This window comes from Diospyros lotus, chromosome 15 (genome assembly GCF_014633365.1).
Source record: "Diospyros lotus cultivar Yz01 chromosome 15, ASM1463336v1, whole genome shotgun sequence".
Taxonomy (NCBI): Eukaryota; Viridiplantae; Streptophyta; class Magnoliopsida; order Ericales; family Ebenaceae; genus Diospyros; species Diospyros lotus.
Window position 1 is genome coordinate 3,955,762 of NC_068352.1, and position 27,173 is coordinate 3,982,934.

Sequence of the window (27,173 nt, forward strand, 5' to 3'; positions counted from 1 at the left end):
TAAGCCACAAAATTTGGGCATAACAACTACCAGCTGATACATATTCAATTTTAGTAGTAGAGGTGGCCACATTAACATCCAAAAAAAATCTAACCGTTATACTAGCCATTACAGACATCCAAAAAAGTACCAGTTCTGATTCTAACTGTTGCAAAAAGGCTTTAAAACCATCCTTTGAACATGAATTAAATATCTAACCATTGAGATCAAATAGAATGGAATATATCTTGATTATCTTTTAGGTTTTAACCAATGGAAAAAAAGGCTAATTAACATGTACGAGGTAATAAAGGCTATAAAGGCAGATGCGCTTCAAGAAGAAGTAGAGATGTTGAGCTAATTTTTTCTACAAACATTTTCAAGCAAAAGAGCCCTCCTAGCATACATCTTATATTAAAAAAAGAGAGAGTATTTTATCTTCACATTCTTTTAATCTTTCTTTTCTTTGTGAGAAGCTATTTTCTTTATTTAAATTTTATTTTGTAAAAGTTTCTCAAAATGTTTAAATTATAATCTTTTCTTCTCTTTTTTTGTGGTTAGTGCTTAAGCCCATAAACAGTATAGTGTAAGAGGTTTCAGTTGATCCTTACAAAACCTGTGTATTTGGTTACAACTGATCCATCGAAAAGCTAAGGTTATAGCTGATCTTACAAAAAGTTATAGTGGATTGTTAAAATCCTTGATGAGGAGCCAAGGGAGTAGAGTAGGTTGATTGAGCCGAACTACTAGAAAACTTGTTGTGTATTTCTCTGTTTATTTTCTTTTATTTCAACACTTTCTTTCTACTTTTAGCAAATGTTATTTTTCAACAAATTTGTTATTAGTCTTAATACTCACATCAACAATTTTCTAAAACTTTAAGAGGATCAATCTTCTCGTATAAAATTTGCTTTACACTTATTACATAACATTTTTTGATAGAAATATATTTAAAGTATTGGTGTTCATAATTTGAAAAAGCTCAAAAATACCCAATTCACCCCCTCTTAGTGTATAGTATTTCTTACACATACCTTAGAAAAGTTGGCCATGGATAAATTAACATGGATAAAGATCTAGAATTCATATAATTGATCTCTCATATATAGTAGGGTTAAGATTATTATGGATGGCCCACTAACAACAGAACTGAACTACAAATAGGCATCAAATTATAGTCATAATAAGATTAGGTTTTCCAAACATACTCGCAACAATTCCTTTATTAACTCAAATTCCAAAGCATACTCACAACTCAACCCAAAACACAAATCACAAGCCAAAACCAATGCAAATTCAAACAAGTCGGGTCATCACAAGCCTAAATGGACTGATTATCAACCTCCAGTTAATGCATCCATTCATTAAGCTTTCCACTGAGCGACTTGCATCCGCTCCGCTCATCAATTGTGACCTCCTTGAAACAACAACAATCTTAGCGACATCATCAACATCTTAGAAAATTAATTACTTTGATGAAATTGTTAACAAATTATTGAAATACTATAGACTCATAATAAAGGGGTTAATATCATGAACCCCAAATTCTCCTTAGATTATGGCAACCCTGGGACCAATTTTAAGAGAGGGAGAGAGAGAGAGATTGTTTTTTAAATAGAAGGGTATTTTAACATTTAAAAAAATTTAACTATTATTGTTTAACGACAAATATTAATTGATACAAGATTTAAAACTTAAGGGAGGTCACTATAATTATGACAAACTTTAGAAGTTATTTTTGTAATTTACCCCCAAAAAATATTATATTCTAACTCAATAAAAATCAAATTATTGACCATCCAGCATACGCAAGAGAACCCTACTACCAGCCATCCAAAATAAAATTATCAACTCTCTTTCCTTACACCCATGATCCCAATTTCTACCAATCCAAAATAACTTACTAATTTTTAGGTATGGTTTTAGTGATGATTACTACTTTATGTTATTACTTATCATTATATTTATTAATATTATAATTTAAAATATGATTTGTTAAAAAGAATAATTAATTAGGTGAGAAGTAATATTCCCTTTTCTTTTCTCCGTGTAATAGACAAGTGACACTCTATATGTACTATCACAACTTACAACAACGTGTTAATTATTTTTTTATCTAAGTAACATTATATTTTTTTTGATCTTTTTCTATATTATATATATTTATTGTTGTCTAAATACAATAATAGAATTTAGATGTCGAAGAATTATCTTCAATCCATCAAAACTTTGCAAGGAAAAAGAAAATGATTAGAGAAGGTAGGGCATTCTTTAAGTAAACAGTTTGATACTTAAGTCAAATTTTCATATTCAAAAGAGTTAATAGAGTTTTGTTTTAGTAGAGCGACTTACATTTGTGGAATGTGGAATAAAGATTCACATACTTATAGAGGAGTTAGGGGATTGTTGATAATCATATCCTAATATTCTGAAATAGACTAGAATTTTGATTGCTATAGATAAGTCTTATCTTTTGCCTAATTCACGAAGGGATTTTCAAAGATGTTTGTTTGTGCTTTGGGTTTTGGAAATACCCCTCGAAACTCCATTCACATGAGTCTTTTGAGACTCCCCTGAGGACCTCTTGGTCGAGAAGGTCTCCTAGAGCCTTTCTAGGTGAGACTTTATTATTATGTTTTACTTTCAACTTTTGAGTTAGTCCTTTGTGGGCTTTATGATTGGGTCAATATACATTTATTGAGCAGATCCTTTTGTCTCAAGTCTTTTTCCCTTAAGGTCTCTTTTTGGGTTTTTTTCTGGGACTTTTTTCTAAGTCTCCCACTAACTTATTTGATCAGATCTTGATCCACATACACATTAATATTTACTGTCAAAAATATTTCTACCTCTCCGTACAATAATTGTCAAGAACTATTGTTTCTCCTATAATTAGTAATAGATCATATATTTAATATAACAATAGTAAAGACAAATAAAATTAAAAAATTGATAATACATAACAAGAAAGGTATAAAAAGAACAATTCAAAATAAATCGAGGAGAGTTGATAGCCAAACTGTTGACTTATATAAAGTGCTATTGTAACATCTCGGTATTTTGAGAACATAATAAGAGATAATTTTGAGAGTTAGAAATGATTTATTGAGGATTTGTTGTTTAAGGAATATACTTAAGGTATTAAATTAATTATATTTATGAGTAGAAAGAAATGGAATTGGGAAACTTGCATCTTATATTATATTAGGAAAATAAATAATAATAAAATAAAAGATAAGTTATTAAAGAGGCTGTCGAATTTGTAAGGGATAAACACTTATTCATATATTTATCATAATAAAAGTATGCGGTGCTAAAGTCAAAATAGTAACTAGAGTTTTAGAAATAAATAAAATAAAAATTGGTAATGTGGAGATGGAGAAGTTGCTCATGTGGATACATGTGATATAGGCTTATAGTTAGTATACATATAAGTTATGGCAGTATATATAGATATATATATATTATATAATGAGATAAAATAATTTTATTTAATATTAACATTATAATATATAATAAAATAGGAAATGGGCAGCACCCTCTTGTTTGGGACGTGGCTGTCTTCCAGCCATGTCTTTTTGTGGTCTTTAAGCCACCTAATGTCCCTCCAAATTGGAGTCTTGGACAACAAGCTATAAGTCTTTAAAAGGCTTAAAAATTCAAGTAGGTTTGGGAGAGAAGCACGAGCAGGCAGTGGGAGAAATTGAAGAGAGAATGAAGCGCGGCCGCAGCGAAAGAAATGAAGAAATGAGAAAAAAATTAAGAGATTTTGGAGGTTATTTTGTGTCTAAAATATTTTGATAAGTGGGTAAAATTAGTATAAATATTATATGTTTAAATTATAAATTTTATACGATTAGATTATACAGTTTACACGGTTAGAATTAATTAATTTAAGTTACGGTTGTATTTATTGTTAGGAAATATTTTACTTCGCAACGGAAGCACAAAAGAGGCAGGAATCAGTCGATTGTAGGTAAGATCCTAACCCTCTCCTCATGTTCTTTAATTCCCGTGAAAGTTTTTGGGGTTTCTTGTAGTTTATTCCCTCCCTCACCGTGACTCGGTTCCACGCATTAATAACGTTAATCCGCGTGGCAATCATTCCATAACTTGTATATTAATAATGGGTCTATTAGTGATTAAATAAGTTAAGTAAATGATGTTTTGGTGTCATTCATTCTGTTCGACACGAAGCTTCGTATCACTTCGCTTTCCTTGAGAATAATGCCAAACCTGTTGGGGTTAGGTTCTTAGAAAATGGATGTGGTCAAGATTATGGGGTTATGTTAATAATTTGTTATGAATGTGGAAATGGTTTCATGTGTATGAGAAGAGATGAGAACGTGAATGACATAATGGGGTCTATGTTGTCATGAATAAGGTGTGTGAAATGATGGGTTTAAGTGACTAAGTTTAAAGTGTATCTTAAGGATATGGGGTACAAAGCCATTGACTGTCGACCGTGGGTCGTGGTAGTTAATGGCTGGATATATAGGAGCCAGTCATCAACTGTTACGAGAGTTAGTACTGCCAAATTCTCGTCTTAGTTTGTGCATATCATTATGCGTGTACTGCATAGGAACTGGGCTGCATTCACTGGAGGGACATGCGTTGTGTGTGACGGGATGTGTGAGAATTTGCATGACCTGGTCGGTCTGAGACCCAACTTGGGTTCCCTAGGTGAGCCGATGCATTTAGAGTATATTGCATGTGTGAATTCCTATGTGGGCGTAGCATGGCCTGATGCTTGGTTTATAGGGGCCTTGTCATCACGTTTATGCTACATAAGCTATTGCATTTTCTATTTGTTGCATTATATGGTGAGGATGTGTGGCTTTAAGTGATTGTTGGGAAGTGGGGTAAGGCCCACAGTGTGAGTGATTATGGGAAGTGAGGTACAGCCTAAAGTGTGAGTGATTGTCAGGAAATGGGGTACGGCCCACGGTGTGAGTGATTATTGGAAAGTGGGATATGACCCACAGTGTGAGCAGTGATAAAGTAGCCTATATTGGGCTACTAACTTGTATGTGGACTTCGGCGCCAGTGTGTGTGTTATGTGGGCCCTAAGGACCATTTATGTGCAGTTTACTTTATAGTTATACTTTTGAGACAAGGCAAGCATTAGACACAGCATGGTATGACGATGCATTAGCATAAATTGCATAGAGTGTTATGGGAAGAATTTTTTTCTTTACCCGACAGCCTTCCTTTCATGAGTTTGCTGAGTTTTGTGACTCACGTTTGTTTTTCATCATTCCAGGTAAGAGAATTGTCTAACGTATCAGGTTCGTTCGATGAAGTTGGGTCCAGATCGTCGAGTCATGATAGAAAGTGCAGAGCTCTCCCGAACCTAGGTCTTGGGTGTCATTGTGTAATGTTTATAATTTGGAAAAGTCTACACTACCCGAATAACTCGTATCGAGAGATTACCGACTCTAATATTGCGTGAGAAATTGACTGTCAAATGGGCGCCATCCTGAGAGCAAATTCGGAGCAGGGTTTATCAAAAGATGCGCCCTCTCCTTCAAGTATGCACAGTATCGATTTGTTCCTCCTCGCCGAATGCCCTTTTGTTCCTCTTTCCTCACCGATTTGTTCCTCCTTACTCACTGATTGCCCTCCCTTGCACATCCTCCTTGCTCACCGACTGCCCTTCTTTCTCTGCCTCCTTCGCACTGCCCTTCTTTCTCTGCCTCCAAAGACGCCCATCTTCTTTCTCTGCCTCCTTCTTCCTTGTTCTTCCTCACCGACAGCCTCTCGCCAGCGCCGCCAATTGGACCGCCTTCAGCCCCACCGACCACCGACGACAATGTCCGACCTAGGTAAGATTGCCCCCCCTGGTCTTTTACGTTTTATCTAGGGTAATGCAAATTTGTTAATGAATTTCGTTTGCAGATTTGATCTATATAGATTGCACATTTTTATCTTACGTTAATGGACCATTTTCTATAAGGTATTTTGTTTTGTTAATGGATTCGTTGGCTGTTATCATCTTTATAGATTGCACATTTTTATCTTACGTTAATGGACCATTTTTTGTAGGACATTCTGTTTTGTTAATGGATTCGTTGGTTGTTATCATCTTCATAAATAGCAATGTAGAATATTAGACGATCTACTGTGTTGGGGCAGTGTATAATATCTCTAAATGTTAATAATGGCTTTGTTATAATTTGAGCCCTTGTTTATTATCCAAACATTTCAGTGAGAGTAAGCTGACAACATTTCAGTGAGAGTAGCCCTTGTTTGTTATAGTTTGAGCCCTTGTTTATTATCCACATGTGAATTTAATTCATTTTACATATAAAATTAGATTGATTAAATTCTTGATTTGAAATTCAATAGACTGATAAATTTGTCTCTCTTAGATCAATTTTTGAATGCTGACGAAGAGAATGTGGTAGTTTCCGATGATGAGATTGAAGTAGGGGTAGACAATGAATGCACATCAGAGGCTAGGGAGATCGTGCCTACTGTTGGGATGAAGTTTAGGGACAATAATGAGATTTTTGAATTTTATAAAGCATATGCTTATAGTGTGGGTTTCCCTATTAGAGAAAGAACTTCGAAAAAGGATAGTAATGGGACGTTGAAATATGTGACATTTGCTTACAGTCGAGAAGGCTTGGCAAGTAGTGATACAAGCTGCTCGTTCAAGCCTCAACCGACTAATAAAATAGGGTGTTTAGCTAGGCTGACAGCTGCGATAGATGTGATAGGAACATAACGTGTTACCAAAGTCATTTTGGAGCATAATCACAAAACAAATCCTTCAAAATCCAGGTTGTATCGATGTAATCAACAATTGAGTGAACAAGTGAAACGAAAGCTTGAAATAAATGACATAGCTGGTATTCCGATGCACAAAAGTTACAATTTAGCTGTCGTTGAAGCAGGTGGATATGAGAATCTATCATTTGTTGAAATGGATTGTAGAAACTATATTGATAAGATTAGGAGATTAAGACCTGGGGAGGGAGATGCAAATGAGATACAAGTCTACTTTTCAAAAATGCAAGCATAATGTCCTAGTTTTTTCTTTAGTGTGGATTTGGATGATGAGTGTCAACTGAATAATGTATTATGGGCTGATAATAGGTCTAGACAAGCATACAAGGAATTTGACGATGTTGTGACATTTGATACCACATACTTGACAAATAAATATGACATGCTATTTGCCCTTTTGTTGGTGTGAATCATCATGGATAGTCGACGTTGTTTGGTTGTGGTTTAGTATTCAGTAAGGATACTGAGACTTTCGTTTGGCTATTTAGGACTTGGCTGGAGTGCATGGAAGGTCAGGCGCCCATTGGTATAATAACTGATTAGGATTGGGCAATACAAAATGTCATTCAAATTGTTTTCCCGAACACGAGGCATAGATGGTGTTTGTGGCACATACTTAAGAAGTTGCCAGAAAAATTTGGGGGCCACCCTCATAAGGGTTCAATACTCTCGGCTGTGCACGAAGTGGTCTACGAATCACAACATTCAGAAGAATTTGAACGGGGTTGGGGTTTATTGATTGATATGTACACATTGCATGACAATGCTTGGTTGTCTGGGCTTTTTAGAGTACGAGGCCGTTGGGTACCTTGTTATTTGAGAACAAGTTTTTGGGCTGGGATGTCAACTACACAACGGAGTGAAAGTATGAATTCATTTTTTGATGGGTACGTGTGAACTCGAAAACCTCGTTGAAGCTATTTGTTGAACAATATGAGCGGCTTTGAGGTGTAAAGTTGAGAAGGAGTTCCAGGCAGATTTTAAGTCATATTCACAGATGGTACCATACGCAACTAGGTACTATATTGAGAAACAATTCCAAGAAGTTTACACAATTTCAAAATTCAAAGAATTTCAAGCAGAGCTAACTGGAAAAGTGTATTGCAATATTACCTCTATTGAGGTTGGCTATCCTGAATCTAGGTACGAAGTCCAAGAAGATATCAAACTCAACGAAAGAAAGAAGAAAAAGAGGTTTACGGTTATGTTTGAGGGAGAGAAGTATCACATTGTTTGCAGCTGTCACTTGTTCGAGTTTCGAGGGATACTTTGTAGACATGCTCTTTCAGTATTGATTCGAAACGATGTGAAATTTATTCCCGACAGTTATATCTTGAGGAGATGGAGGAGAGATGTTTGTAGAGCATACACAAGGGTTAAGATCAATTACAATGGTTGGGTTAGCACTCCTGAGCAGGTAAGATACGATCAATTGCAAAGTTTATCTGCTAAGGTGGCAAATTTGGTAGTAGATGATGAAGAACGCACCCGCAAGTTCATGGAGTTGCTCGAAAATCAACTGAACAATCTAACCATATCGATACCGAGAACAAATTGTGGCAGTAATCTCCTTTCCCAAGGCAGTGTTCAAATCTCCTCTGATTGTGGTAAAGCTGCAAGGACATCATTTGGTCTTATTTTGGATCCGTAATGCACGAAAACAAAGGGAGCTCCTAGAAAACTTCATCAAAATGGGTCATTGGAAATGAGTACCAATAAACGCAAAGTATGTTTACAACTCTATTTTAGTTTTTTATTATCTATTGGTAGTATCAAATGTTCGCATATAATGATCCATACTGTTTTTTTGCACATGTAACTTCAAAGTCATGCAAAGGAAAAGGCCCAATGGGAAATAATGCACAACCTGGTCAAGTAACAAGAGATGCAGTAAATCTCGTGCTAACCCCACTCACTTACTCACAACAAATGATGGTGCGTGATTGTTAGATTGTATACTTATATATTATACTTTGTCATTTTTGTAGTTAAACTGAAATTTGTTATCCTCTTGGCAGGATGTTAACTATAAAGCTTATGGAGTGAATTGGGTGCCGACATATGAAATAGGTCAACCATTTATGCTAACTTATATGCCACATTGACGTCCCAAGGAAGACAATAACTTGGAATAGGTAAATCTATAATTTTATACTTCCAACACAAAGATTTGTTGTTCATTATTAAGCTTTTGCAGAGGAAAATTTTATTATCTCAGTCTGAATTTTTAAAATAAAGTTTTTTAGATAACTAGAGGATATATCAGTTGTAACACCCCACTTTTCCTAATACATAATGATGCAAAATATAAGCTAACATCGCCGCGGGCATTATAGAAACCCTTACCAACGGAAGCGTTGGATCGAATCTGAAAGTTTAATCAAAGCTAAATAAATGGAGTTTCCACTGTATTTCCTTTATAAGTACAAGGAATGCTCACGACCTCCAATACTCCAAAAGATAACACATCACTATAGGTACAATTGCAGGACACTCATACACACACACACACTTCTTACAACTCTGAGTATCCTAGCTGCTATTTACAGAACACCATTCGAAAACTTCCAGAATTCAACAAACAACTCTTACCATGTTCAATACATAGTAACCCCGACTTACACCCTCAACAACATATAAGGTGAATCCAAGCCTTACATAACCCCCTGTTTTATACAATTGTGATACACAAGTCTCAAATAAATTCAAAGGTTACATAAGATCCATAGCACATGAATAACATGAAGTTAAACTACACATCAGCCTCCTCGTAGCCTTTTCTCCTGCTTGTCTCCGGGGTACCTGGCATGCTAATATACCTGGGACGTTGAATGTCACAAGGGCATAAAACACCCAAGTTAGATAATGACATCTAAGTGAGTGACTCAGAAAATGAGAGTACATGCATGCAAATGCAATAATGCCATTATGAAATCCACCCCTGTGGTAGCAATGCCAAGGTGTTGCAATCACCCCCGCGATCATCATAGTCACCCCTGGCTCACCATAAGAGCACGAGTTCTTCCATGATGGCCCAACAACTAGCCACAGTCACCAACACAAACATGATATATGACAAAGTAGAAGGAATATGCATAGCTAAGGGAAAATATGACATGTAAGCCACGAAGGCATGATATGCAATCCATTATCCACACACAAGTGAAGCAACAAATGCTCCAAGTGTCACAAAACATGCAGGAATCACTCACCTTGATTGATTATCTTAGGAAGCACGGTTCACAACGAGCGGAATGGGTTTTCTCGTAGTTTTTCTTATTACTTGGCATGAATTTTGAGAAAGACCTGAAAACTCCGTCAAGGCCCATTCTCCCTCGTTTCTCCCCCGATTTTCTCTCTTCTTTTTGGTAGCATTTCCTCTCTCAAACTCCTTTCCTTTTCCTCCTTTCTTGGTGTCCAAAATGAATCACCCCAAAGCCCTTATTTATAGGAAACTCCAGCGAACCAAATCGTGCCACGTGTCGCGTCATCATTTCATCCATGAGCATCCAATTAAAATATGCCACGTGTCCCTAAGGATTTGTGCCTTTACATGTTTAATTAGATTTTCAAGATTCCCCATCATTACATCTCACATGGTAAATTACATTTTCTACATTTCCCATCATTATAACTACATCCCACATGGTTAATTGCATTTTCTACATTTCTCATCATTACACTTCAAATCCTATCTCCAAGTGGCCAATGAATGCTTGCCACATGTCCTTAGGGATAAGGTTTGGAGACTTTTGCAAACTTGGAAGCTAAGTAAGCTTTTCCTTAGCCAATCATGCAATGCCACCTCAAAGGGTCATTATGAGCCATCATGTGACCTTATCTTATCTTCCAAGTGGCCAATGGTTGATTGTCATATGTCATTGAAGATAAAGCTTCATCATTTCTCCCATGTGAATCCAACCCAAATGCACCACTCATCTCTTAATTGAATTTGATAAAGTTTGGAATTCAAAGCTCCATTTGATTTGAATTTGAAATCCATGATACCTTGAAGAGATATTTTTAAGGTTTCAAGAACTACACCTTAGCCCAAACTTTTCGGATAATTTGCACTTAGACCCTTACAACTTTGTCCCCGGGCCATTTTTAATTGCACTTTTTGGTCCCTAAAAAATGGATAAATTACACTTAGCACCCCAAGATTTTAGGTAAATTAGACTTTTACCCGAACTTCAGTATTTACAATTTTGCCACTGGCTCAGAATTGAACATTTGTCTCAAGGCTTCTATAATCCCTTGAAATGACCTATTTTCCCAAGTATTAGAACCTAATAACCTCAGGTATTACATCATATTTGAGTTTGAAAATCTAGAGTATTACATCAATTCATCTCATATATGCAAAGTTATTGGTCAGCACTTTTATTCACTTGTCTATTTTTGTCATTTGAAATTGTTCTTATTTGAAGGCAACATGTCTTATCTCATTGTATATACTCGATTTCAACTGATATATCCATTCTTAAGTTAGATTGTTGTTTGTTTTTTTAACAATGGTTATTAGAGTGGGCTTTTTGGATTTACAATGATTTTTTTTTTTAATAATGTTTTTCTTGTCTTCAGTGGACAGTGGATGAATTCTCTTCTTGGTCGAGAATCCCATATAGTGCTCTAGATCGGTTGTGGCAGAAGAAGAAAATTGATGCTCGACAATGGACGAATTCAAGGATGTATTATGTTTTGTGATAGAATTTAGCATGCAAGGATAAACCATATATTATTGAACCATCTTTTCCACTGGGATTGCGGACCCAATTCATGATTTGGTGAATCTAACAGCTGTAATTTTGCATCCCAGATAATTTCAATTGTATCAAAGGGCTGATCCCATATTCTTAAACTGCAATTTTATGATATGCTGCTATCATTTGGCACTTGAAGGCATGAATGCAGATTATATCTAACCTAATCAATCAGCACTTTACAGGATGAATTGTGCTTTACGAGGGCAATGGTTGAAACTAACTTCTCACCACTATTAAGACTATGAGATTAAACAACTTCTTTTGTTTAAGTTTGTGTATAACATTTGTTAAATCTGATGAAGGACCATGATGTTACCTTGCTCAGTCTTGGCCTGCATGCAAGATAGTGCGAATGGAAAACGAATCAACCCTTAAAATATCAAATGTCTCATTTGGTTTACCATGCTCACATTTATCACCTAAATGTCTCATTTGGTTTATCATTATAATTCATAATCCGAACAATTAACTTCACTATCTTAAATTCATAGAAAAAGAGGAAGTAAACAAAATTTAAAATTTGCACAACCACGAGTACAACTAAAATTGAGAACTAAGAGAAGTAAATTCCTTACAATGTGCACAACTACAACTAAAATTGCCTCCACCTACAACTTTTCTTTTCCCTTCCTGTACACATTTCCATTACCCTTTTGAATGGTTATATTAAGGGATATCTCCATGTCATCTTCATCACTTATCTGTGTGCACATTTTCAGTAGTCGAGCCAAATCTTTTGCGTCAACCTTATTGTCGGATTTATCTGAGTCACGTGCACTTGATTCCCCTTCATCCCACTTAAAAAATCCACTTCTTGTCACAAGAGAAAAACAACCTCCCTCGATTCGATGACATTTTCTCTACCTCTAACCATCTTATAAATCCTTGTCCACAGTCTGGGCAACACCGTTTTTTCTGACAATCATCTAACCAGTGTCTCGGCTGTCTACAACCGTGGCATATTCCATAGTTCTTTTTCATCGTTATAGTTCTCGTTACAGGTCCTGTTGTTCAAAAGGATAAATGGTAATTATTATCTAAAAATAATCAAATCAGCCAACAATCTACTAATAAAAGAGGAGTCAATGTAAACAACCTACTCAACTTTTGAGCATCGGCAAGAACCTAATATAAATAAACAAACAAAATACCGTCAAATTCACTTCCCTTAGATTACCTTTACATTCACTGGAAACAAACCCCAACTTGGCTTATATAAATAAACAAACAAAATACCATCAAATTCACTTTCCTTACATTACCTTTATATTCACTGGAAAGAAACCCCAAGAGAGAGAGAGCGAGAAATTATTTACTCAAATCAAACAAATCCCATTGATATCAGTTCATCTATTGTTTCTCAAATCAAACCCCATTGTTTCTCAAACAAACAAATACAAATAACATGTGACATTATTTATAGGATATCACTTCTCAAACAAACCCCATTGCTAAGCACCATAGTATCAAATCAAAAGCCAAACAAGGGACTGTAAACCAAATACAAAATCGGCTAAGACAAATACAAAATTAATGGAAGGACGGCCAGAATGCCCTGGTGGCATGCTCATAGTATCAATATAACATGTGAAGGGTTTGAACAATTAATTAGCTAAGACAAACACAAAATTGAATCAATCGGCTAAATCCCCAAAAATTAGAATATATAATAACTAAAATTACAAATGTTATAATAAAATCACGCACCAGAGGACGGCTAGAACACTCCAAAGGGTAGCTAGAGAGACAACGACGCAGGAGATACAGACGGCCAGAACGAGTCGAAGGCACTTTGGAGGCTCGGTCGCACGCGCACGCAAGAGAGAGAGAACAAGATACGTCATTGCTGGTGAGGAGAATCGACTACAGAAATAGACGCATGTCGGTGGTGGAGGGGACGCACGTCACGAAGAGAGAGAGAGAGAGAGAGAGAGAGAGAAAAAGAGAGGGAGAGTGGACAGCGGGGGAGAATGAGGTTAGAACTCAGTCAACTCTTCAATGGCAGATTTGTAATATTGTTGAGGGTGTGGGGTAAATTTGTCAAACCAAATAGGCTTCGATAAGGTTTCGGTATAACTCCTTTGGGCAGTGTAGAACCGCTCTTATAATTTTGAGTTAGATATATGTTATGTAAGCTAGGTGGGCTTACGGTATGAACGTTTATGTGAGAACAACTATGAGATGCTATGTGATTAAAAATGTATGGTTTAAATAAGGGTGGTGTTTGAGTTGTAGTTGCGTTGTTATTCGATATCTTTTAAGTAATGACCCTCTCACGGATCCTCTTTGTGCACGGGGAGGCGGGTCGTTATAGCTATCATATATTAATCAATTCTTAGAAAAAAAAAATTGATATCCAAAATAAGAATTAAAAGATCATATATTTAAATGAAGGATCATCTTAGAATCTTCTGGGTAGTATCTACAATCACGTGGCTATGTCAACTAAGCAATATTCAATGTCATAAAACATTTACTAAGTAGAGTAATTAAGCTTTAAGGGGGGGGTTATGGGTTGTTCATGAACAGGAACATGAATGAATTCCTGAAATTAAGGTAGAGGAAGACCATGCACGAAGCATTTTCGCAAATGGTTACAATTAATACGAGGTTTTGTGATCATGTGATCGTGATCGTCAAAACGTTCCCATTCATCAAGTCAGAGCTTAAACAAACAGAACATTGGATTGACTTTCTATATAAGATTTTAATATCTTTCGAAGACTTGCAACGTTGTTTATTGTCAAAGTCAACCAAAGTCAAATGATCACGAACTGGCATACCCATTAAATGAATCTTTCTTCGCAGACCTGACTTCTTATAAATGGAACCTACCTCCTCCTCCTCCTCCTCCTCCTCCTACTCCTACTGCCTTCATTGTACATATCAATCAGTTCACAGACCATATATACTTAGTTTCTTCACGATCATCAGAGCCAGCCAAGACATGCAGGTATTGTGTCTCTATTTCATTCTAAAGTTAGGAATGTTTGAGGCTTTGCCTCGAATTTGTGGGACGAGACCTAATTGATACAAAATTCGGTTTGATTCTACTTTACTGTTGGGTCAGTTCTAGATCTAGAGTTAGTTTGACTTAGTTTCGTATAACATCCGAACCCACAAACAACCCTAATTAAGGAGAAGGATCCATTACTTCTCCTCCTATTTGAAGTCAAAATACTCTAAAACTTTTTGTTAATATCACTTCATTATATACAATTTCTAACTTGTACTGACTTTGATGGAGTAGCAAAGGATTGTTATCAAGGTAAGAATGAAGTGCCAGAAGTGTCGGTCCAAGGCGATGACCATTGCAGCCTCAGCAGCTGGTAATTGATCAAGATCATATTAAGATTAAGATTTTGATGAAATGGTTTGCTTAATTAGTAGTCTTACGTTTCCATGGTTTCAGGTGTGTTCTCGGTGAAATTTGAAGGGGAGGAGAAGGATGAAGTGGTGGTGATTGGGAATAGAGTTGACGCTGCTGCCCTAACGAGCTCGCTCAGAAAAAATGTTGGCCACGCAACCTTGGAAAAAGTGGAAGTTGTTGCTTAATTAGGAATGAACATTAGCTTTCTACTTGTGATCCAATAAGTTTATATGTAGCTAATTCCATTGTTTCACATAGATTTCATAACAATTTTGAATTTGACTTGTAAACTTTATATCTTCAGCATATGTCTATCTATCTATGATCCCATTAATAAAAAAGTTGTTTTCACAATTCGAACCTTGCAATCTTTCAATTACAAAAGAACAATCTTAACATCACTAGCTAGAAAGACTGTCATATCGAAATTTAGAGATGAAATGATGAAAAAGAATATCATACTTGGTGTTAATTAAGAAAATAATGTATTTATGATACATATGTTTTAGATATTGAATTCATCAATTTGTAAGAGTCTCACATTCAAACTACCACTTGGGTCTTATTATTTTGATGTCACCATCATTTGCTTGTATTTCAAGAATGATTGCTCTTAAATGTGCCTAAACTTGGACCTTATATATATACTCCAAGGACACTTGTCCCCTACTAGATAGAGAAGGGTGAGGGCCGACTTCCATACTTCTGATCCGCTAGCACTGTGAATTACAATTAATACGAGGTTTTGTGATCATGTGAGTGATCGTCAAAACGTTCCCATTCAAGTCAGAGCTTAAACAAACAGAACATTGGATTGACTTTGTATATCAGATTTTAATATCTTTCGAAGACTTGCAACGTTCCTTATTGCCAAAGGTAACCAAAGTCAAATGAACCCACCGAATGAATCTTTAATTTCCCTTCCCAGACCCAACTTCTTATAAATGGAGCCTACCTCCTCCTACTGCCTTCATGGCTTCATTGTACATATCAATCAGTTCACAGACCATATATGCTTAGTTTCTTCACGATCATCAGAGCCATAGAAGGGTATTTTAACGTTTTAAAAAATTTAACTATTATTGTTTATCGACAAATATTGATTGATGCAAGTTTTAAAACTTAAGGGAGGTCACTATAATTATGACAAACTTTAGAAGTTATTTTTGTAATTTACCCTAAAAAAATATTATATTCTAACTCAATAAAAATCAAATTATTGAACATCCAGCATACTCGAGAAAACCCTACTACCAGCCATCCAAAATAACATTATCAACTCTCTTTCCTAACACCCATAATCCCAATTTCTACCAATCAAACTTAACTTACTGATTTTTAAATATGGTTTTAGTGATGATTACTACTTTATGGTTATTACTTATAATTATATTTATTAATATTATATTTTAAAATATGATTTGTCAAAAATGATAATTAATTAGGTGAGATGTAATATTTCCTTTTCTTTTCTCCGGGTAATAGACACAAGTGACACCTCTATGTTTCCTATCACAACTTACAACAACGTACTAATTATTTTTTTATAAGGAAAAATATTTTGCTATGTGAGTAACATTATTTATTTTTGTTATCTTTTTTTATATTATATATATTTTCTGTTATCTAGATACAACAATAGAATTTAGATGTCAAGGAATCCTCTTCAAGCCATTCTATGTAAGATCAATTTTGCTATTTGAGAAGGCCAGTCTCTCAAAGTCTTTCCATGTGACACTTTATTCTTATTCTTTATATTCAACTTTTGAGTTTGTCTTTGTGAGCTTCATATTGGGTTAATATATATTCACTGAACAGATTCTTTTGCCTTGTGATTGGGTTGATTGTTATTTAGAGAAGATCAATTATACCCATTATTTTTTTGATAGTGAAAGTTTTGATTAAACTTCGATTTTGTGATTTTTACTCTTTCCATTGAGGGAGTTTTTCATGTAAGAATTTAATATCTTTGTGATTAAGTGATATTTTTAGTACACACACCAAAAATTTCAGTGATGTTGTTCTGCCAACAGAATCAATGTTGGTGTCTAAAGCAGCAACAATTTCAGTGATGTTGTTGGCTTGAGCCAGTTCTTCCAGTCGATAATGATGTTCGTCTGTTCATTCTTGACGATGAACGGACAAATCACCATCTTGGACCAAATATCGATTAGTATCTGGTCGTTAAATCATTGGTTTGTCACCTTAATTTTGAACGCCAAATTGCACCGAAGCAACTGTTTTGATTAGACAGCACTTTCATGCATGGCTTTAAGTTGACGAAGGAAATCGATTCTGTGGGCCCCAGTTTGAAAGAGCTGCTCGTAGGGGCTGCTGGTTGATGCATTAGTATACTTTTCATGGCTAATTAAGTAAGTTGACGAAAAATTGATGAACTGATTCTTACCCTAATTTTATGCTTACAAATGCACCTAATTAGAAGAGGGTGATGGTACCAATCACTCGAATTTGCCCCTATAATATCTTTCTTTTTGTAATAACTTGATAAAAAAAACATCGATCAATGTATGTTAAAACTAAATTGTTCGTATAATCAAATCTAGCATATACTCAAACATAAAATAATCTTTAAGTTTCAAAACAATCAAAACTTTACATATGTAATTGAAGTATCAAAACAAATACTTTTCGAATCCACCAAACTAGCTCATGAATTTTTTTTTCTTTTATTGGGTCAAATTTGGTCCTGGTCAGCATTTTTTTATCTCTTCCCGTAAAATACCCTTGCATGCTTACTGATATGACTCGCATCAAACCCAGCAAACTTGCCCAAGCCATTATGCCTCATGCCATATTAGATGAATCACACTCCCCAAATTCCCCTTTACTAGAGGTCAAAGATCGCGAACAGGGCTCATCTGCTAGTGACATCTCCTCATCACCAACACAAGCACTCAACCCTTCATTTGACCCCCCCTGAATTTAGGCAAGCCATTGATCATGAAAGAGGTAAATGATCAGATTGCCCCCCACACCCTCTCACCATTGTCGTACTTTTATTCCTATTAATACTGACCTCAACCCGATCTCTCTGAATAATGTGACAGGTCAACTGTTTCTCATTTAGAGATAATATTGGAGGGGGATCTTCCAGAGCATATGATAATCCGAATGCAATGCTCTCCCGACACAATACCTCATCGAATCTTTGATCAACATCCCCCATATCACCATACCAGCTTGAGTTCATCAATAGGGATTTATCTAAAATATTGAATTTTAGTTTCATTTTAATGACAAAAATCAAAAGTAATAGTGTTATATAATTACAGTTAAAAATTAAGTTAAAAGTTCTTAAAAAAAGATTAAAAATTCATTGTCAAATTAAAACAAAACTAAAATTCAATATTTTTAATAATTTATCTAAAAAATATAAAATATGCTATGTGAAAAAAAAGAAATTAATATTTTCAGTGTCTTCATTTTTGTTTTATTTTATTTTTAAATTTTTCCTAACACCAAAACGGGAATGAGCTGCTCAATTGATCTTGACAAGACTGAATATATTTACAGTTTTGAGTTTGGTTTGGGTAATGGTTTGTGTAAACGAAAATTGTCGTACTTGAAATTTTGGGACCCTGAGTCGAAATGTAAAAAATAGGCCCTCAGTGTATATTCAAATTTTATTTTTCATAATAAAATATAAAAAAAATATTCATACCATATTAGAATAAAATTAAAAATTTTATAACTGATCAATTAAAAATTATTCTCCTTACAATTTTGGAAGCAAAAATATTAATCAAATTTACATAATCAAGTTGTTTGCCATAGATTTTCGTATCTGCGTTCAACGGATTTTTTTTGGGGGGGGGAGGATTGAAGAGAGATTTATATGAGGGCAAAATTGTTATTTTGATAAAGGGGCAAAATAGTAATTTTATTTCAAATTTATGAGCCCCTAAATATTGTAAAATCATGGGCCTGAGACAATGGGCTCTTGAAATTGGCTATAGGTCCGGGCCTATAAACAAAATATCTGACACATTTATAACTTCATGATTTGAATTGGTCATTTCGGGTTCCGTTAGTTACATGGGCATTTTTCGTTTACAAGATCAAATTGTGATATAATGAATGATGGATGGTTGATGTTGAACAAAGTTTAGTGAGGAGGTAGTAATAATTCAAAGTTCAGTGAGTGTTTATTAAATTTTTTTAAATTTCATTCGTTTACAAAAGGTAATAGGTGATAGATGGTTAATGTTGAGTAAAGTCCAGTGAACAGATAATAATAATTTAAAATTTAGTGAGGATATAAATAGTTATATTTTTAAAATTTAGTCAGTATATATTAAATTTACTCATGTAAAACTCAATCGTGCATATAGTTATGTGAATAACTAATGATGACTAATTACATAGTTATATAATTCACTCTCTAAATCTTAAATTCTAAATTTTTTTGTCAAAGATGTGTTAAAATTAGGCAGTGAAATCAAAATTCACATTCCTAAGTCAAATGGGATTAGGAGAAAATATATCTTTAATGGTCAGTTAAAAAATATAATCAGCTGGTGGACAATTATTCCATGAGTTTGGAACATGTGTGTTGAGTGAAAGCATACTACTTGTTTTTATATTTATATATATATTATGATATGATATGATAAAAAGAATTCACAAAGACTACCAATATTATTTCAATTTATTTATAATATAAAGTCGAAAACACTTGTCGTCTTTATGGTTAGAAACTAACTTAAGGCCTTTTATGGGCCAAATCAAAGTAATAAAGATGGTTTGCATTAGGCGGGCATTGCAAATTCGGTAATGGGGTGTAATGCTTGTCACCATGCCATGAATGTGGCTATGATTTTAAGACCTTCATCTTTTTCTGATTTTAATAAATTAAATCAGCTGCACTTTAAACTAATTTTGAAAAAAAAAATTTACACAATTTTGGAAGAGATAATAATGAGTTAATTATGGGGACAGCAAGCAAGCAAATGAATACGGGAACGGAAGCCAAATGCCAGAGGCAGGAGGCCGCAAAGGTCAACAAAAGAGGCTGCCATTGGCAATTGTCCTGCCATGCCGTGCACCCAGTCACCCCCCCCCCCCCCCCCCCCCCCCCCTCTCTCTCTCTCTCTCTCTCTCTCTCTCTCTCGTCGCCTTAATTACCACAACGAAAAGTATCCTCATCTGGCTTGATTAGTTAATCATCATACAATTAAGATAGTAAATGCATAAAGTAAAATATGCTATATATTAATGATGCAGAACAGTTTGGTGTATGTATATACAGCATATATAATATGGTTTTGAGTGAACCTCGTTTTAGTTGATTTCCAGTACCATGAATAATGTAGCTGTAGTTTTTTTTGTTCCCTAATAAGACTCAAGGTAATGACAATTTTTTCAGGTGAGATTTCATAGGTTTCGGTCCGGGATTAAAGGATCCCAGATCATAACTATTTTCTTTTGGTAGCCCATTTTAGAAGTCGACTCACAAGCCCACTCCTCATTTTAGAGGAGAAATGGGCCTCGGCCCATTTGCTCAAATGGGAGTAAAGCCCACTCATCCTTAGCCCACTTTTAGCCCTCATATAAAAGAGCATTTGGCTCTTCTTTTGGTGTCCCTATGTTCTTTTTGGCCGAACCCTAGTTCTCTCTCTCTCTCTTTCTCGTGTTTCCTATCTTGGTCGATTGCTTCATCGCTTCAGTCCTCGTTCATCTGATAGCGAAGAAGGCACTCTTGCCTTCTGTGGATGCTGTTTCCTTTCATATATCCAGCCGCCTTTCCTTGTGTGAGAAAGGCAGTCCCTCTAATGTCGCTGAAAGTATCCTATTTATTCAAATCTGTGTGGTTGTGATCGTTTGAGTGAGAGAGGGTTTTACTTTACTGATTTGGCTGAGAGGTGTTGGGGCTTTTCTGGGCTTACAGTTTGAGGGCTTCCAATTTGAGAGCTTCGTTTGTGGCTTGTGGTTCCTATTCGTTGGTGTTACCAAGAGTGGTAACTAGTCTTTCAGATCTAAGCCTTGAACAGTTAAAACAGGGAGTTTGTATTTTGTTTACTTTACGTTCTTGTTTTGATCTATATTTGATTTGTTATATTACACTAACATTTTATGTTTAAAGAGATTTTCCACAACAAATGGTATCAGAGCATTGTGTGGCTCCTGGTAGTGCCTTGTTCGAATCAGATCTGAAAAGCCCTATCGTTTTCAGAACCGGTCTCACGGTAAGTTTGTTCCATATCAGATATAATCTCGATTCGATTAGCCCTTGCAGGTTGTGAGTTGGGTTGCGAGGACCCTATATCTGGATCTAGCAAGTTGTGGGGATTCTCTCCGAGCAGCACATAGCTGCTCACTCGCCTGCCGACCAGCGACGCGTGAGTGTGTAGGCGACAGCACTTGAGGCAGCACGTGTAGGCCGAGGTGCCCCTCTTCTATTCCAGATCTGTGCCTGCATCTTTCACAGATCTCAATCCTGAGATCTGTACTGGTAACTTCTCTGTATTCCTTTTCTTGCAATTAGCAAGTCATCGTGTGGGGGGTGGCCATTAGGTTTGGAGGTTATCTTGTGGTGGTAACCATTACTTGTTGCTAGACTTAGGGTTATCTGTGATTTTCTTAAGCTAGCATAAACTGTTTTGGTACGGTTAAGTCTTGCTTAGAAAATCAGTGTTATTGTGTTGTGTGTGAAATCTGCCTTAGTTATTTCTATCTGTTAGGTTGAAATTAAAACCCTAAAATTATTTTGTTTGTGTGTGTTAAGCATATTCTTTTGTGTGAACATGTCTGTAGATCACTTTGAATTGGGGGTTTTTAATGGAAATGGGCATTTCTCAATTTGGCAACAAAAAATGAAGGGAATTTTGGTACAACAGAAAGTTTCTAAAGCCTTAGATGGCAAATACCCTGAATCATATACTATTGAACAAAAAACTGAGGCTAATGAATTGGCTTATACTTCTATTATTTTACATCTTTCTGATTCTGTTCTAAGAAAGGTAGAAAAACTTGATTCTACAAAAGAGTTATGGGAAAAATTGGAAAAACTCTTTGTGAAAAAATCCACACCCAACAAACTTTTCTTGCTTGAAAGCTTCTTCAGTTTTAAGATAGACTCCTCTAGGGATCTTGATGACAACCTAGATATCTTCAATAAGTTGGTGCAAGATATAACTAATTGTGGTGAAAAGGTAACCGAAGAATACAAAGCAATAATTCTTTTAAATGCAATTCCAAATGCATATAAGGAAGTTAAAAATGCCATTAAGTATGGTAGAGACATCTTGACACCTGAAATAGTCATAGATTCGCTTAGGAGCAAAAATATGGAGTTAAAAAGTGATAAAAGACATGGAGAGGTCCATTTGATGAGAGGTAGGTCTCAATCTAGAGGACATGAGAGAGGTGGTAAAAAGAAAGGTAGAAGTAGGTCTAAGTCTAAGACCAAAGGAAAGGGGAAGGGTAAGTGTTTTGGTTGTGGAAAAACCGGACATTATATTCAAGACTGTTATGCTGAGAAAAATAAGCAAAAAGAAAAATTAAAAAATCAAGAAGAAGCAAATGCAATAACCTCTTTTGACTCTAGTGAAGTTTACATGCTTATAGATTCTAACATTGCTGAAATTAATGCTACACTTAGGGCACATGGGCAAGAATGGACTCTTAACTCAGGTGCATCATTCCATATGACATCCCAAAGACATTGGTTTGAAAATATGCGCAAATCCGTGGGTGGTCATGCCATAGTTTGAAGTAATATAGCCTATAAGGTTGTAGGGATTAGAGACATTACTCTTAAGTTAGAATCAGTATATGTCCTAAAATTAAGAGATGTTAGATTTATCCCTGAAATGGCTAGAAACTTAAATTTAGTATGAGAGTTAGAAAAGAATGGATTTACATGAAAAATAGAAAATGAAATGATTAAAATGTTTAAAGGGACAATGATGGTGTGTGAGGGAGTTAAAAGAAATAGGATATATGCCTTAACTACCGAGGTAATGAGTAGTTCAGGCTCTCACATTGATTCAATCAATTCTGATGTCACTCAAAAATGCCACAACAGGTTAGCTCATGTTAATATTAAAGGGCTTAAGTTCCTAAATGATAAGGGAGTCTTTGGTAAGGACTGTGTGTCCAATATCCCTTTTTGTGACCATTTTGTGTTAGGCAAACATCATAGATTATCCTTTTCTTCAAATGTGCATAAAGCCTCAAGGGTCTTAGAGTATATCCATTCAAATTTATGGAGACCAGCATCAAATCCTACATTTGGTGGGAATAGATATTTTTTGTCTATTATAGATGATTTCTCTAGGAAAGTGTGGGTTTTTCTCTTAAACGACAAAACAAAAACCTTTAAAAGTTTCAAAACATGGAAAACTCAAATAGAAAATCAAACAGGCAAGACAATAAAATATCTAAGGACTGATAATGGTCTAGAATTTTGCAACAAGGATTTTGATGACTTGTGTAAAGAATGTGGTGTAACAAGGCATAGAACTGTCCCTCACAACCCACAGCAAAATGGGGTGACTGAGAGAATGAATAGAACTCTCATAGATAAGGTTAGGTGTATGATGATTAGTTCTAATATACCTAAATCCTTTTGGGGTGAAGTAGTAATGACTGCTTGTTACTTGGTTAACTTAACCCCATCAGCCACATTCAATGGTGACACTCCTTATGAGAAATGGCATGGAAAATATGTAGCTTATTCAACCCTTAGAATCTTTGGTTGTGCTGCCTATTCTCATTAGCATGAAGGTAAATTGGAACCGAGATCAAAAAAATGTGTTTTCTTAGTATATCCTAAAGGAGTAAAGGGTTATAAGCTTTGGAATAGAAGTCAAAAAGGAGTAAAAATAATTGTAAGAAGAAATGTCACATTTAATGAATCTGAAATGCCTTGTTTACAATCAAACAGTAACAAACAGCAAGACAGTGAGGGTGAGAATTCTCTAGAAGAGTCTAGGAATATTAGTATCAACATTCCCACCACCTCAAGTGAGGTGGAGATACAAAACCAGACTGAAAAAAATGAGGAAAATGAGATAGTAGAAGAGCAGCCTCCTATAGAACAGCCACCGCTATCACTACAAAAAATCAACGTTTTAGCGATGGAAAATTCCGTCGCTAAAACATAAAAATTCGTCGCTAAAAAATTTAGCAACAGATTTAGTGACGGGTACCTTTCCGTCACTAAAAAGGGCTTCCGTCACTAAAAAGGGCATCGCTAAAATTTAGCAACGGGGTTAGCGACTGGATTATTTTAGCGACAGAATCAACGATGGAGTTGTACCCATCGCTAATTAATGACGGAATTAGCGACAGGGCTGACTCCGTCGCTAAATTTGAATTTTTTTATTTAATTTTTTAAATTTTTTAGCGACAGGTCTAACCCCGTCGCTAAATTAAAATTTTTTATTTATTTATTTTTTAGCGACGGGGCCCCGTCGCTAAATTTGAATTTTTTTATTTAATTTTTTAGCGAAGGAGTCGACCCCGTCGCTAATTCCGTCACTAAATTCAACCCCAAAATTCAAAATTTAACGCACACCCTAGCAACCCCTCATGTACGCCACGTGGCTCCTCCTCTACTCGCCACGTGGTAGCGCTGGGATAATACTCTTAGCCATTATCTCATGCTCTCAATAAGATTCGAACCCCCAACCCCTCATGACCAAGTTTCGCACGCGAGCCAACCGATTTGGAAGTCTTATTATTCATTGATGTATATAAAATATATTTATACTATTCTCTTTCAAATATTTTAGAATTATATTTATACACCAAAATTTCTCAAACTTATTTAATGATATTAATTTTAATATTTAATGTTAGTAAAGGGAAATTAATATTAATTTTAATTTTATTTTATTATTAATTTAAATAAAACTTTATTAATTATAATATTAGTAGTGAAAAATTATGTTTTTATTTTGATTTTAATTTTAATATATTTAAAAAATTATTAGTTTAATTTTTACTAATATTAATATTAGTAAAAATTATTATGATTTGTTTAAATGTAAAATTTTTCATTTTTTATTTAATCTTTTTTATTTTTAGTGACGGGTTGACCCGTCGCTAAATTTTAATTCTTTATTTAATTTTTTTTTATCTTTTAGCGACGAGATTGACCTTGTCGCTAAATTTAATTCTTTATTTATTTTTATTTTTATTTTTTAGCGACAAGGTTAACCCGTCGCTAAATTTGAATTTTTTATTTAAATTTTTTAATTTTCACCGACTCAAAATACCCTGTCGCTAAATTTTAATTTTTTTATTTTTTAGTGATAGGTCTGACGCAGTCGTTAAATTTAATTTTTTATTTAATTTTATTTTTATTCTTTAGCGACGAGGTTGAGTCGTCACTAAATTTGAATTTTTTTATTTAATTTTTTTTTACTTTTTTGTGACAGGAAATACGCCGTCACTAAATTTTTTATTTATTTGTTTTATTTTATTCTTTAGCAACAGGATTGACTCGTCGCTAAATTTGAATTTTTTTATTTCTTTTTTAATTTTTAGAGACAAGAAATAACCCGTTGCTAAATTTTAATTTTTTTTACTTTTTAGCAATGGGGTTACTCCCATTGCTAAAAAATAAAAAATAAATAAAAAATTTAAATTCGCTAAAAAATAAAAAAATTAAAATTTAGCCACGGAAAAAAATTAAATAAAAAACTTTAATTTAGCGACGAGGTTACACCCGTCACTAAAAAATAAAAAAAATTAAATAACAAATTCAAATTTGCTAAAAAATAAAAAAAATTTAAATAAAAAATTAAAATTTAGTGACAGATTAATCCCGTCACTAAAAAATAAAAAAAATTAAATTTGCTAAAAAAATAAAAAAAAATTAGATAAAAAAATTAAAATTTAGCCACGGGGTCAACCGTTGCTAAAAAATTAAAAATAAAAAAATAAAAAAAAATTAAAATTTAGCGACGGGTTACTCCTGTAGATAAAAAATAAAAAAAATTAAATAAAAACATTTAAATTAGTTAAAAATAAAAAAATTAAAATTTAGCGATGGGATTTCCATCACGAATTCCGTTGTTAAATTTAGTGACGGGTATTTCGTTGCTAATTCCGTTGCTAAATTAAAAAAATATTTAAAAAAATTAGCAATGGAAATTCCGTCGTTATCCGTCCCTAATTAGCGACGGAATAATTCCGTCTCTAAATTCCGTCACTAAATACGATTTTTCTTGTAGTGTATCTAACTATCAATTAACCCAAGATAGGGAGAAGAGATCTCATAGGATTCCTCAAAAGCTAGAGTCTGATTTTGATTTAGCTTTTGCTAGTTATCAAGATCTAGCCGATAAAGAGCCAAAAACATATGAAGAGGCCATTAGAAATGAGTATTCTAAAAACTGGAAAGAAGCAATGGGAGAGGAGATGAGTTTTTAAATAAAAATCATATATGGGAATTAGTACCTAGACCAAAAGATAAGTCAATTGTGGCCTGTAAGTGGATCTTTAAGATTAAAGAAAGTACAAGTGAAAAAGATCCCATAAGATTTAAGGCTAGGTTAGTAGCCAAAAGTTTCACACAAAAGTAAGGAATAGATTATAATGAGATTTTTTCACCAATTGTTAAGTATACAACCATTCGTGTCATGCTTGTTTTTGTTGCTTATTTTGACTGGGAACTTGAACAACTTGATATTAAAACTGCTTTTTTGCATGGTAACTTAGATGAAAAAATCTATATGTTTCAACCCAAAAGTTTTGAAGATAAGAAAAAATCAGATTTTGTGTGTTTCTTGAAAAAAAATTTATATGGTTTAAAGCAATCTCCTAGGCAATGGTATAAACGTTTTGATTCATTCGTTAAATCAATTGGTTTTAAAATCAGTGATTTTGATCATTGCCTATATTTTCAGCATAAAAATAAATGTGTATTTCTTTTACTTTATGTTGATGACATGCTTCTTATTGGCCTTGATGTTAAAAAGATCAATAGCATAAAATCTGTTTTAGGTGGAGAATTTGACATGAAAGACTTAGGTATTGCTAAAAGAATCCTAGGTATGGAAATTATAAGAGATAGGTCAAATTCCATATTATTCTTACATCAAACTTCTTATGTGTTAAAAATTCTAAAAAGATTTAGCATGCATGAAAGCAAATCAGTTTCTTTACCCTTAGGAGCCCATTTCATACTGTCAAGAGAAAAATCTCCAGCTAACAAAGAAGAAGAGGAGTAAATGAGTAAAGTCCCTTATTCAAATGCAATAGGATCAGTTATGTACCTCATGATGTGTACTAGACCA

The 27,173-nt window shown here is 34.5% G+C and overlaps 2 protein-coding genes and 1 long non-coding RNA gene across 4 annotated transcripts in view; all 3 read left to right on the forward strand.

Moving 5' to 3' along the window:
- The first annotated feature begins 3,668 nt into the window (after positions 1-3,668).
- LOC127791437 (uncharacterized) lies at positions 3,669-5,296 on the forward strand. The gene is made up of 3 exons (XR_008020944.1): positions 3,669-3,780; positions 3,897-3,952; positions 5,240-5,296. It is a non-coding gene; the product is annotated as an uncharacterized LOC127791437 (long non-coding RNA).
- A 2,469-nt stretch (positions 5,297-7,765) lies between these two features.
- On the forward strand, positions 7,766-8,419 carry LOC127792303 (protein FAR1-RELATED SEQUENCE 1-like). Its single transcript, XM_052322756.1, has one exon. It carries the CDS (start codon positions 7,766-7,768, stop codon positions 8,417-8,419), a length of 654 nt encoding a protein of 217 aa, XP_052178716.1.
- Positions 8,420-14,373: 5,954 nt separating this feature from the next.
- The window catches only part of LOC127791435 (heavy metal-associated isoprenylated plant protein 47-like), a 62,379-nt gene continuing 49,579 nt past the window's right edge, over positions 14,374-27,173 (forward strand). The window contains exons 1-3 of one of the 2 annotated variants that reach the window (XM_052321314.1): positions 14,374-14,487; positions 14,785-14,863; positions 14,947-15,240. In XM_052321314.1, the coding sequence (XP_052177274.1) occupies positions 14,482-14,487; positions 14,785-14,863; positions 14,947-15,089 (228 nt within the window). In that variant the 5' untranslated portion in view covers positions 14,374-14,481 and the 3' untranslated portion in view covers positions 15,090-15,240. Of the gene's footprint in view, positions 14,488-14,784; positions 14,864-14,946; positions 15,241-27,173 lie in introns of those variants that run through there. The other variant, XM_052321313.1, reaches the window with a different exon arrangement.

What these genes read in the sequence shown, in the direction of transcription:
- LOC127792303 (XM_052322756.1), top strand. Translation starts at nt 7,766, where the DNA reads ATGGTACCATACGCAACTAGGTACTATATTGAGAAACAATTCCAAGAA.